This window comes from Mercenaria mercenaria, chromosome 12, assembly GCF_021730395.1.
Source record: "Mercenaria mercenaria strain notata chromosome 12, MADL_Memer_1, whole genome shotgun sequence".
Classification (NCBI taxonomy): domain Eukaryota; kingdom Metazoa; phylum Mollusca; class Bivalvia; order Venerida; family Veneridae; genus Mercenaria; species Mercenaria mercenaria.
The window spans coordinates 75,816,757-75,829,105 of record NC_069372.1 but is presented as its reverse complement, the minus strand read 5'-3'; the positions used below and the strand labels follow the sequence as shown (position 1 = coordinate 75,829,105).

Sequence of the window (12,349 nt, the reverse complement as noted above, 5' to 3'; positions counted from 1 at the left end):
AAAATACAAGAAAACGGGTTCTGTTTTTTCAAAACACCCCAAATTTAAATAAAATAGTTGAAAAAAACCTTAAATTTTAAAAAAAAGAAGAAATACTTTTATAACATAAATAATTTTAAAATTTCACCTGTAAAGATAGGCTTTTATTATTTAAAAAATTTTTAATTTTATTTAAATTTGTATTTAGTTCTTTTAAAAAAATTACAGTATTTTAGTGTTAATAAGAAAAAACGCAAAATTTTTGTTCCTACCAATCGATTGGGGGGGAATACTTGATTCTTTAACCCAATTTTTACAGCGCACTTTAAAAGTGCACCTGCTAATCGGTTCAGTGTTTTAAAACTCAAAAATTAAAAAATTTTAAACACATTTTGTTTTAAAGATTAACAAAAATCCCCAAAAACAAAAATTTTTTTTTTACTGTAATAAAGAATTTTTAAATTTTTTGATAAAAAATTGGTGAAAAATTTGAAGAAAAATTCCGGGGTTTGGTATGGGGTTTTTGGTCGTCTGGTGTCTCGAATGGGCCATTTAAGGGGACTGCAGTGTTCTCTTATCAACTACAACAATTGCGGTGTGGTGGATGGGAGGATGCTGTGGTTCTGTTCCTGGTGGCTTGGATCTGCTGGCTATATCGCTTGTTGGACCACTTGCATTGGCTGTCACATGGTGGTGCTCTTTAGATTATCATTAGAAACATATATTGAATAATGTGAAATATGAGATATGTAGAAATTTTATATATATAGTCTCTTGTAATTCAAATTTGAGTGGCCATTTACTTGTGTTTTATTATGTATATGTCATGTTTTTATACTGTAAACATGTAAATGGATGAGACTGAAATAAATAAACAATAAACTCTTTAAACCCCTAATCATTTTCATCCATATCAACGGTTATTCACACCTCCAATTATTGACAGTCAGTAAATTGCTGTTACATGTGTTATTACACTGTCATTTGTTTGCCATTTAGATAGGCGATTAATCCACACTTAGCAGAAATAGACACAATATTTTATTTACAAATAATATATCGTATTGGCTGCCGACTGCAAATTGCATGTATATGTCGTTCGATAGATGCATATTGTTTTTGTTTTTATCCCCTGTTTGCCTTACGGATCGATATTGAAAATGCTGTTGCTTCATAAATAAGTAAATTGTTAATCAATTGAAATAATGTGGATTTGTGCATTCATGTTCTACAATTACGGTACTAGAATATGAATTATAAATATCCAGGTATGTGTAAGCACAGAACCATTTTAAAGCGATCTATATAAGCTGAAGCTAGAATCTTTCGCGTTTTTGTTAGAACAGAGTTTTTCGCGGCTATTTAATTTCACGGAAATATACTACCCGCGAAAGGCGCTAATTTAAAAAGCGCGAAAACAATTCTAGGTTTACAGTACCTCTCATGAACAGACTCAATCAAACCGAGTCTGCTATTATTCTTCTCGGTTGCATTCTTTGCTTCCAAAGGACCTTTTTACAGATTTTATTAGTGTAATCAATAGATCAATGGATTAGAAAATAAAACAACACTAATTTCAAGTAGGAGAGATATTTTACAGCCACCATATAGTTGATAAAATCTGTGAAGTCTATGAAAAGATAATCTGGTAGTACAGAACACAGTTAAACAAAATTATAGCAGATTCCGTCTTCTACAAAGGCATTTAGTACATACGTTTATGTTTCTTAAGGTTTGATTTTTATATAATTATTCAGGGGCATTTTTGTGTTTTACATACCATGCCTATTGTTTCCATTGCGTGTGTTAGAGATTCACTGGGCGGGGATTACTTTTATTTACACTGGCCCGTGACTTTGGAACATGGTGTGGATGAGAGTGAGGTTGGGTGCGCACCATAATCCGGTGTAAGCGTCCCAGTGGTGGTTTTGCCACTAACCGTTTCAAGGCGTGCCCCACTGTGTTCCTTTATTTGTTCGTTTTGTCCTCGTGTGTTTGCTTTGTATGTGAGTGTGTGTGTTGGCATTGTGCATATCTGCGTGCTGTGACTTTCGTTTTGGAACGTGGCATTCCAAGTTTGATATTTATCCTTGCTTTTTGATAGCGTCTGTCCTTGAGTATGGAAATTCCAATGTAGTAAGTTTCGTTTAAAATGATATACCCATAATGTTCAAGTTTGATAACGGGATCGTATTGTACATTTATTCATTTTATTTTTAGTTCTGAGTCTTAATGCAGAAGCTTTAATTTCATTGCAACAGAGCAACAAACACTTGTATTGCAGTGCACCGATATCATAAGGATTGTAATATCCTGTGTTGCTCTCACTTCCGTTGACCCGTGCTTGTATAAAATATCACTTGTTGCACGATAATATTTACACCTTTGCACCTTTAAATGGCTAGGAAAACAGATTCAAGCATTTTTATTTTGCACAGCAATTTGTTATTCTTAGAAATCCCTAGGTCTTTAAACATAATAGGATAAGATAGTCGGAGATACCTTTAAAACTGAATCCTCTCATCAAGAATACGGTTTTATAGCTTCAGTACAAAGTTTCCATGCACCAGGAGATGAATAGATTGATGTGGTAATGGTAATGAGAAGAAACAATACAACCAAATTTACATGTTTGGTCGTCATTTGAACATCTCAAACCTCTTTTTGTGTTTTACAGCTATTTAACACTATTTATTTACTAAGACTAGTCATTTAAAGTGAATTCTTTACATGATGGAAAATACAAACAAAATCCCCTAAACATCGTGCTCAGAATAGATCATGCTTCCGAGGGATCTACTTGCCAGGTTTAATTTATTTTAGGATCAGTGGTCTATTACATTCGGTCTGGTGTAACAACGCGTCAGGAAGGCAGTTTTCCTAACCATTTTATCTTTTATGTTCTTTGCAAATCGATTATTGTGAAAACATACACTTCCGCTTATAATTTTAAGACAGCTGTGATGAATAGTTATCATTTTTAGTCCTAGGTACAAATGCTAAATTAGTAGCATCCAAAACATGTCAAATTAGACTTTTCAAATGCTACTTGCGGGCGTTACATAATGAACAACTGGTCGCATAGTGCTAGAAGTGTGCATGTTTGTCGCCAAATGTAATGCTTTCTTGGTATAGTAATAGTATGTGGTGTATTGGATTAAAAAGTAGAAATAGAAACATCATGAACTGCTTGCATTTATAGCGTTATTAAGAAGATTCGTATTAAGGTGACCCGGTGGTCTAGTTTTAACAAGCTCGACTGTCAGTCCAGAAGCCAACCTAACTATGAGGGGAGTACTGGTTCTTATCAGGAAAGACGTCTTTGCGTTTATCGGTGGTATAGACCGGGCACGTTAATGAACCAGACTGTCAATTCGCAGAGAGCTAGGCTAGTAAGCCGGACAGGCCTGTATCTAAAAGGATTTCTCCTTCTCTCTCTTCTACGGGTTTTTTTATCTCACTCTGTCCAACTGGTCAGATGGCTCTGTGCCTGTACTTGTAGAGAATGAATTTGGTACGCTGAGTGACCGGCTTTGTGCTATGTATAGTGCCTTTGAACGTGTTTATCATAAAAAGGCGCTACATAAATCTGGTATAATATAAATTGTTTAAGATATAATTCATAGGACTGTCAGCAGTAATTAATAACTTTTAAATGTAAATGTTTTCATTTTAAGGGAGACACAGACCACGACAACAAGATATTTACGATTGCTGCTTTGTTGTGCAACGTTTTAGTTTACAATATGATGTCAACCTTCAATCAAGATGCTGTCGAAAAACTTACGTATCCTTCATATTATATTCTGCTTAAGTTATATTACCGATAATATATTATGTTCAATGCATGCGCATATTATATGTGTGTGTCAAGCAATAATTACATATTCTGGAGGTTTATGCGGACTATTTTGTGAATTTTGACATTCATTACGATTTTAATTTTTCCCCATCGCATTATTGATTTAGAAGGGCAAACAACAACTACGGTCTCTTTTAGAAAATATATAGTATGTTTTCATTGATTGTAAAATTCATCATTTGATTTCTTAACTACACGATCAGATTTATATCTGAAATGTCAAAAAATATAAGTTTTGCCAATGGAGAAATAAAAAGTGATAAAAAGTTTGACTTAATTTTGCCGACATTTGTTCTTTGTTTACGAGATTTCATCTTAGATATTCAAAAAGATGGTGAAGAGATTACTCCAGACGAGTACCTGGAAGACTGCTTGGAACTCAAACCTGGGAAGGGAAAAGATATTGAAAAGTTCAACAGGCCAAGGGAATGTATAATGAGGTATTTTCAAAAACGAAAGTGTTTCACCTTCGACAGACCCGGGAATAGAAGAGTGATGAAGCGGTTGGAGACAGCAAGAAAAGAGGAACTATCAGAAGATTTCCTCCAAGAAACACAATTATTTCTGGATTATGTGTACAACTGCAAACCTAAAGTTTTGCTCAATAGCAAACCTGTCAGAGGAGAAAGTAAGAATTATGAAATAGGAATTTAAGAAATATTTATAAAATATTTTTTGTAAATGGAGACACGGTATAGAATGCATATACCAATCGCTCCAGCATAAAGTTATGGTCACACTGCCTCAATGCCATTATCTTAGTTTAAAGTCGTTGGATGTCATTTTTTAATCTTTTTCACGAAATATATGATTCTTATGATTTTGCAGCACTGCACTGCGCTGTCAAAACATATTCTACGGGGTGAACTGAGTTTTTCCAGATGGTGTTTCATTCATTTTAATTAATAAAATAGTGTCATATATGTCATTATCAAAGTCTATATACAATAGATATATAACAGGATAAATTGTCGGCTCATGCTTCATTTCCGATCCTATAAAATAGTTCTAAATCGTCACCCAAAAGCTAAAGCATTTAAATATAGACCTTTTGTACTTTCTGAGACTTGCTTATATCCTGTATTTCAGTGTTTGCCACACTTGCAACTTCTTACATAGACGCAGTTAGAAATGGTGCAATACCAGATGTAGATAACGCCATACAAATGGTAGCTAAAATAGAAAATAAAAGAATGGCAAATGTAGCAGTTGAAGAGTTCAAGGCTAAACTACGGTTAATAGAGTTGCCTATTCTCCAAGTCAGAGATTTTAATCAGTTGTATGAAGCAATCCAAAATGCATCCTTAGCAAATTTTCGACGCGAGGCAGTTTTCGATGCAGAAGAGTTTGAAAAAAGAGCAATCGTAAGTACTATTTTGTAAATTATAAAACAGAAAAAGTGGAAAACCACAGGACACCTAACAAGACAACAATGAAAATGTTGCAGGCTCGGTTTGATTGAGCCTGTTCGTGAACGGTAGTGGAAATGCAAGCTACCGTCCAGGCCTTCTAACCCTGGGTTGACCAGCACTCGGTATTTATACATGGTACAAGTACCAAAGTATAATTGAGACACACCCGCAGATGTAGTCATACGGTGGTGTACATGGAAACTTCAATGATACACAGAGTGCAATTCCATGAAAAGCGGCATATGGTTCCCAGTAGAAATAATGTATGTGCCCCAAACGAGAAAATAATGGGCAAAACCAAACAAACCAGAGAACCACACAGGCAAATATATATTGTCTGTCATTGAAAATTTAATTTATTTGGTTTTAAGTCACATCAACACTTATAGGTACTATGATGACTATTTAGTTTCTAAAGGAGTGGGAATACCTGATATGTCCCTCTGGATATTATTTCAGGGACGAGTGAAAATTCAGACAGAACCATCGTCCTTCTGAAAGCTAGCTTCTTGGCTTCATTGCATCAATCATATAAAGTTTGGTTTTGAACCCTCAACAATTTCTGGCAAGTTATTCGTAGTCAGTGATCTCAACCGCTCGCCCGCCGGGGCCCATGATGAAAAAAAGAGTTAATTGCATTGTGAATCATTTCGTAAAGGAAACATTGTTTATACGAATGGCTATGTCATCAAACATTGATTTTACAAACCTTTAGCGGAGTACGGTGATTTTTGATACAACAAAACATAATATTATTATAGCATATATTTATTTCGAGACAAATAAATATCAAAACTAAAAGTGGATGTTTCTAATTATTCCTAGTTTGGTGTCATTTCTATCAGCATATGAATTCTCTTGAACATTAGTCGGCGATTTATTTAGTGTTTTTGTTGTTTTATAGTTAGTTTATATATAATATCTTCTAACATTATAAGTCGTCAGATCTAGATCAAATTACCTAAAGTTAATATAACGTATTAAATGCAATAGCCAACACTTCATTTCAAATTAATTTGTCTGTTCTCCTAACATCTGCTAAACACAATATCAGTTATGATCTTGATCAGACAATCCAAAATCTATACGGAGATCCTTTGGATGCATAGATCGCAAGCAAGCAAAATAACGGCAGTCTGGGTTTGATTGAGTCTGTTCATGAGAGGTAATGCAATGCTTTAAAATACCCATGATGCCCCCTGGCACTGGCTTTATATTAAGATTGAATAGGCACCATGATAGCAAAAGGATCAAAATATATACCAAGATATTATACACAATACTTCTTTTAACATTCGAAATGAAATACCGTGGTCTTGCTCAGGTAATCACAAGTTGATATTATGCACTCGATGCTTTTTATAATTCTTATGAAAATAAGTTTTCAAAAGTCATGCGCGTACAACGATTAAGTTGCTAATTTTCTAATATTCAGGATGATATGGATAAAGCGTGGAAACTTATCAAAGAACAGAACAGTGCATTGATAAGAGACTATTGCCTTACACAACTGAAGAAAATACATGACGGAGTGACAAGTGCAAGAGGCGGAAAGGAAATATACCTTATACCTGGTGGATATGAGCTATACAAGGAGGATATTGGAAAAATAAAACGGCAATACAAACTGACTATGAGAGGAGTTGAGGACTTTGAAGTACGTTCTTTTATCTTTATAGGCTGCCGAAATATCGCAGATACAAACTTCTAGCGTAGACTTTTTACTGCGCGGCATCTCTAATTATCGTGTTTTCGCTGCGCGATCCAATCATTAGAGCTATTTAGATGTTATATGTTTCCTCTCGGCAGGATGGCGGGCCGAAAACATGATAATAAAATAAGATGTTTGAATAGTGGGTGCGCGGGGTCAAAATCTTGATTTGTGAAATAAAACACGGTCGAGCACGGGACGGAAATGAGACAAAGTGTCATACGCAAGACCAGACTCATAGTTTCAATGTGAACGTCACACTTAGGTCAAATGTTAACATGGTCTGTTTCGTGTCCGGTCCATAACTCTGCCATTCATCAAGGGATTTTGAAATTACTTGGCACAAATGTTCCTTAAAATAAGATGACGTGTCACGCGGAAGGCCCAGACGCCTAGCTCCAAGGTCAAGGTCACACTTAGAGGTCAAATGTTAACAGGGTCTGTTTCTTGTCCGGTAAATAACTCTGCAATTCATGAAGGGATTTTAAAATTTCTTGGCACAAATTTCTCTATAATGAGTTGATTGGTCATGCGCAAGACCCAGACCCCTAGCTCCACGGTCAAGGTCACCTTTGGAGATTTTTCGGGTTGTTTGTTGGGGGTGGGGTCTGGTCTGTAACTTTTTTATGCATTGGTGTATATTCAAATAACTTGGCATAAATATTTACCATTACAAGACATTGTAAAAAAAAAAGCAGTAAACACTTGTAGACTTGTAGAAAGCAAACCCAGGCACAAGATATGAGTTAATGGTATATATTGGTAGATGCAGCATTACTATGGTTACAACAATCATTAGGTTGATATGTAGTGCAGCACTGTATCAACAGTACAGTTAACTTTTTCTGGTGTGTAATTGTTATTTTAGTACCATATAAATGTCATGCATTTCATTTGTTTATTAATTACCTCTCTTTGATAAGATTAAATGTTTCATTTTATTTCTATCTATTTTTCCTTACCAATTTAAAAATAGAATCACATTAAATCTTTAAAATACAGATAGTAGCATTTGAAAACATTCATCCACTATAGATTTCCAGTCATTTTCAAACTTCATAATGTCTTCATGAACTATATGATATATATAATTATGACTTATGTACATTGTTAGTATGTTGCCCTGTTAAGTAGAATATGTGGTACTGGCATGCAATAAGTTTTGTTAAAAAATGTCCCTAGGCTGGGGACGTTGGTAGCTTGTGTTTTCTGACACTTGTTATCGAATAGAAATGACAACCAGTGCAATCAATTAAAAGGTTATGTAAAATTAAGATGGTCGGGGAATTTTCACTGGCTTGTCCGTCAGATTGGATATAGCAACTGTTCGTTTGGCATGCCACAACATGTTTAATCCTACGCCTATCCAAGTTGATACCATTTCATATGTATAGACAGCTCATAGGCTGTGTCCGGTTTTAGCTCACCTGTCACATAGTGACAAGGTGAGCTTTTGTGATCGCCCTTCGTCCGTCGTCGTCCGTCCACAATTTCTTGTGAACATAATAGAGACCACATTTTGCAACCAATTTTAATCAAACTTGCACACAACTTGTATTGGTATAGTATCTCCTTCCTTTCGTAAACTGGCCAGATCCCAACAAGGGTTCCTGAGTTATGGTCCCTTAAATGGTCAAAATGTGCTATTTTTGCTTTGAAGCCATATAGAGACTTCATTTCTGGTTTTATTTGATACAAACTTGCAAAATATTTTTAACAACAATAGATCTTGAATTCCATGATGAATCCGTCAGATCCAATCATAGGTTTCGGAGTTACGGTCCCTGATTGACCCCTGAAAGAGCAAACATTTGTTAATTTCTACCTTGTGAACACAAAAGAAGTGACATTTTACATTCAGTTTTAACCACAATTACATACAACCTAAGTCACAATAAGATCTCAGTTCATTTTGAAAACCGTCTAGATTCCATCATGGGTTCTAGAGTTACTGCCCCTGAAAGGGGCAAAAGTTTCTATTTTGACCCTTTCAACCATATAGAAATTTCATTTATGCTTTGATTTGATACAAACTTGCAAAGAATGTTTATCTTGATTATGTCTAGACCAAGTTAGAAACTGGGTCATTTGGGACCAAAAACTAGTTCACAAAGTCAAATCGAAGGGAAAGCTTATTAACACCCTAGAGGCCACATTTAAGATCCTATCTTCATGAAACTTGGTCGGAATGTTTATCTTGATGATTCCAATGCCAAGTTTAACAGGTAAACGATATAGGGTCATCATGACCCTCTTGTCTGTTAAGATTTGTAACATTTTCTTGGGTCTACTTGTCAAGGGCCTACTTTGCGATGTGTGGCACTGGCTGTGTATGCTGTGCTCTATGTTTCAAGGAAATCTACCTTTACCTTTTTAGCTCACCTGTCACGTAGTGACAAGGTGAGCTTTTGTGATCGCCCTTTGTCTGTCGTCGGTCGTTCGTCTGTCGTCTGTCCACAATTCCTTGTGAACACGATAGAGACCACATCTTGCAATCAATTTTATCAAACTTGCACATAACTTTTATTGGCATAATATCTCGTTTCCATTCAAAAACTGGCCAGATCCCGTTATGGGTTCTAGAGTTATGGTCCCTTAAAGGTAAAAAAAATTGCTATTTTGGCTTGTGAACACGATTTTCTATTTTAGATCTTTCAGCCGTATAGAGAATTCATTTATGCTTTGATTTGAAACAAACTTGCACAGAATGTTTATCTTGATGATCTCTAGGTCAAGTTCGAAACTCGGTTATGTGGGATCAGTAACTAGATCAACAGGTCAGATCAAAGGAAAAGCTTGTTAACACCCTAGAGGCCACATTTATGAACATATCTTCATGAAATGTGGTCAGAATGTTTATCTTGATGATTCCTATGCCAAATTCCAAACTGGATTATATGAGGTCAAAAACTAGGTCATCCCGTCAAATCAATGGAAAAGCTTGTTAACACTACTGAGGCCACATTTATGACCCTTTCTTCATGAAACATGGTCAGAATGTTTTACCTTGATAATTTCTAGGCCAAGTTTGAAACTTGGTTATGTGGGGTCAAAAACTAGGTCACCCGCTCAAATCAGAGGAAAAGCTTGTTAAGACTCTAGAGGCCATATTTATGACCATATCTTCTTGAAACTTGGTAAGAATGTTTATCTTGATGATTCCTAGGCCAAGTTTGAAACTGGGTCATGTGGAGTCAAAAACTTAGGTCATCCTGTCAGATTAATGGAAAAGCTTGTTAACACTATTGAGGCCACATTTATGACCCTTTCTTCATGAAACATGGTCAGAATGTTTTACCTTGATAATTTCTAGGCCAAGTTTGAAACTTGGTTAGAATGTTAATCTTGATGATCTTTAGGTCAAGTTCAGATCTGGGTCAGATGGGGTCAAAAACTAGGTCACACGCTCAAATCAGAGGAAAAGCTTGTTAAGACTCTAGAGGCCATATTTATGACACTATCTTCATGGAACTTGGTCAGAATGTTTATCTTGATGATTCCAATGACAAGTTTAACAGGTGAGCGATATAGGGCCATCATGGCCTTCTTGTTTCGTTTAACATATTTATAATTTCTTTAAAGGTATCACAAACATTAAATGAGTTCATGGAACAGGAAACCGAAAATGACACAGAAATTCTGATGAAGGACAAGAGACTTACAGCTGCTGACAGGCAAAGTATGATGATGTTCAAACTGAACTGACAATTCATATCAGTATTCACTAGGATTTTAAGTCAGCAGCGTTCTTTTTAGTCTTGATAAGTTCACAGTTTCGTTGATATGATAATAAAATACTTAATAGCATCGCTAGCTGTAATGCATTCTTGAAGTTAAGGTTAATAATTCATTGGCATTTGCAAGCGTTTAAGACTACACAATGTAAAGTTACAATTTCAGAACAGTCATTTCGCTTATTAACAAACTTTCTGAATAACATGAAAGCCACTTCATATATACATAATATTATACTAGTAGCTGGTTCCTGAAAATTCATGGATGGAGTTTTCATAAAACACTGTCGCAGAAATAGTTAATCTGAGCATTAATCAAACTTTGTACCGTAACTTAAAACTGAAACAATTTTCTCTTCATAGGGGGTTACCAAAAGATTTATACTGAGCGATAATTACCTATCTAAATTAATTTGTATCGAGCATGTTTCCTTCAGCTTTCAAATATTGTAGCCTTACAGAGGATTTCTATTTTATTCAAATCCAGTTAAGCTCAGCTTAGGGATTTATAATTTATAGTGACATTTATAGCAATGCGTTCACCTTTTGTTATCATGCTTTATCTTTAACTATTCAGAAGATAAACAAACGATCAAAGTTATTTTTAAATACATCCCGGAATCTTTTTTAATTTGAAGGAGAGATCGAAAGGATGCAGAGGGACAACCAAGAGGCACTTGAGGAACAGCAAAGACTTCATGAGAAAATGCTGGGAGAAGAGAAGAAAAGATCAGAGAAACATTTCAAGAAACTGGAGATGGAAAGGAAAGCGTACATGGAACGAGAAGAGGAGAAATTGCAAATGTTAATGCAGCAGTGGGAAGCTCAAAGAGAGTCTAATGAAAGGCAGATACAAATGATGATCACCGAAAATAAAAAACAAAGAAATGAATTTAAGAAAGAAATAAGGCGAATGACTGAAGAAAATCGCATACGAGAGGAGAAATGTATGGAGCGGATAAATCAGATAGAAAAAGAGAATAATCAAAAACAAAATGAGGCTTTAGAGAATGAACGGCAAAAGACAGATAAACTTCAAAGTATGATTAATCAACAACAGAATCAAATACAAAATCTGGAAGAATCTGATTTACAAAGGCAAAGAGAAGCAAAAGGGAATAAAGACGAAATACTTCGAGAACAACAGAAAAATAAGATTCTTCGTAAGCAACACACTGGCCTTCAAAACCAGTGTTCACAGATGCAAGCTGATATATCGCAAAGATCTATCGATGTTGAAAATTGCCGAAGGAAGATTGAAAGTATTGAAGTAGAGAAACAGGAAAAGGAGAAAGAAGTAGAAAGACTTAAAAATCGTAATTTGTGGGACAGATTGTGGAATAAATAGATCTTAAAGAATTTCATACCATTCTGTGTAAATATTTCCAACGGTTTTCCAACGGTTGAGAATAAATATTTTCTACGTGTCTTTAGAAGAAGAAAAATACTCCTTCGTTCTGACGTCTACGTATAGTAGCTTGATGAGGACGTAACAAATCTAAACAATATGGATTACAAGGATGTAAAATGACGTCTAATTTTCACTAAATACCGTTATTATAATGATTATAAATGTGATAATTGATAGAGGAAATATTTTCAAATGTTTGTCGTTCTCTCTCTCTCTCTCTCTCTCTCTCTCAATCAATCA

The 12,349-nt window shown here is 35.2% G+C and overlaps 1 protein-coding gene across 1 annotated transcript; it reads left to right on the top strand.

Annotated features, from left to right (window-relative positions):
- Nucleotides 1-3,481: 3,481 nt before the first annotated feature.
- On the top strand, nucleotides 3,482-12,086 carry LOC123534822 (guanylate-binding protein 4-like). The gene is made up of 6 exons (XM_053520358.1): nucleotides 3,482-3,766; nucleotides 4,045-4,469; nucleotides 4,931-5,205; nucleotides 6,689-6,910; nucleotides 10,547-10,643; nucleotides 11,337-12,086. The coding sequence occupies exons 1-6, from the start codon at nucleotides 3,726-3,728 to the stop codon at nucleotides 12,044-12,046; spliced, it is 1,770 nt and encodes a 589-aa protein (XP_053376333.1). The 5' UTR covers nucleotides 3,482-3,725; the 3' UTR covers nucleotides 12,047-12,086.
- The last annotated feature ends 263 nt before the right edge of the window (nucleotides 12,087-12,349 follow it).

What these genes read in the sequence shown, in the direction of transcription:
- LOC123534822 (XM_053520358.1), top strand. Translation starts at nt 3,726, where the DNA reads ATGATGTCAACCTTCAATCAAGATGCTGTCGAAAAACTTAC. An exon ending in CAAACCTGTCAGAGGAGAAA is followed by an intron (nt 4,470 to 4,930) that starts GTAAGAATTATG and finishes CCTGTATTTCAG; the next exon opens with TGTTTGCCACACTTGCAACT. An exon ending in GAGGAGTTGAGGACTTTGAA is followed by an intron (nt 6,911 to 10,546) that starts GTACGTTCTTTT and finishes ATTTCTTTAAAG; the next exon opens with GTATCACAAACATTAAATGA.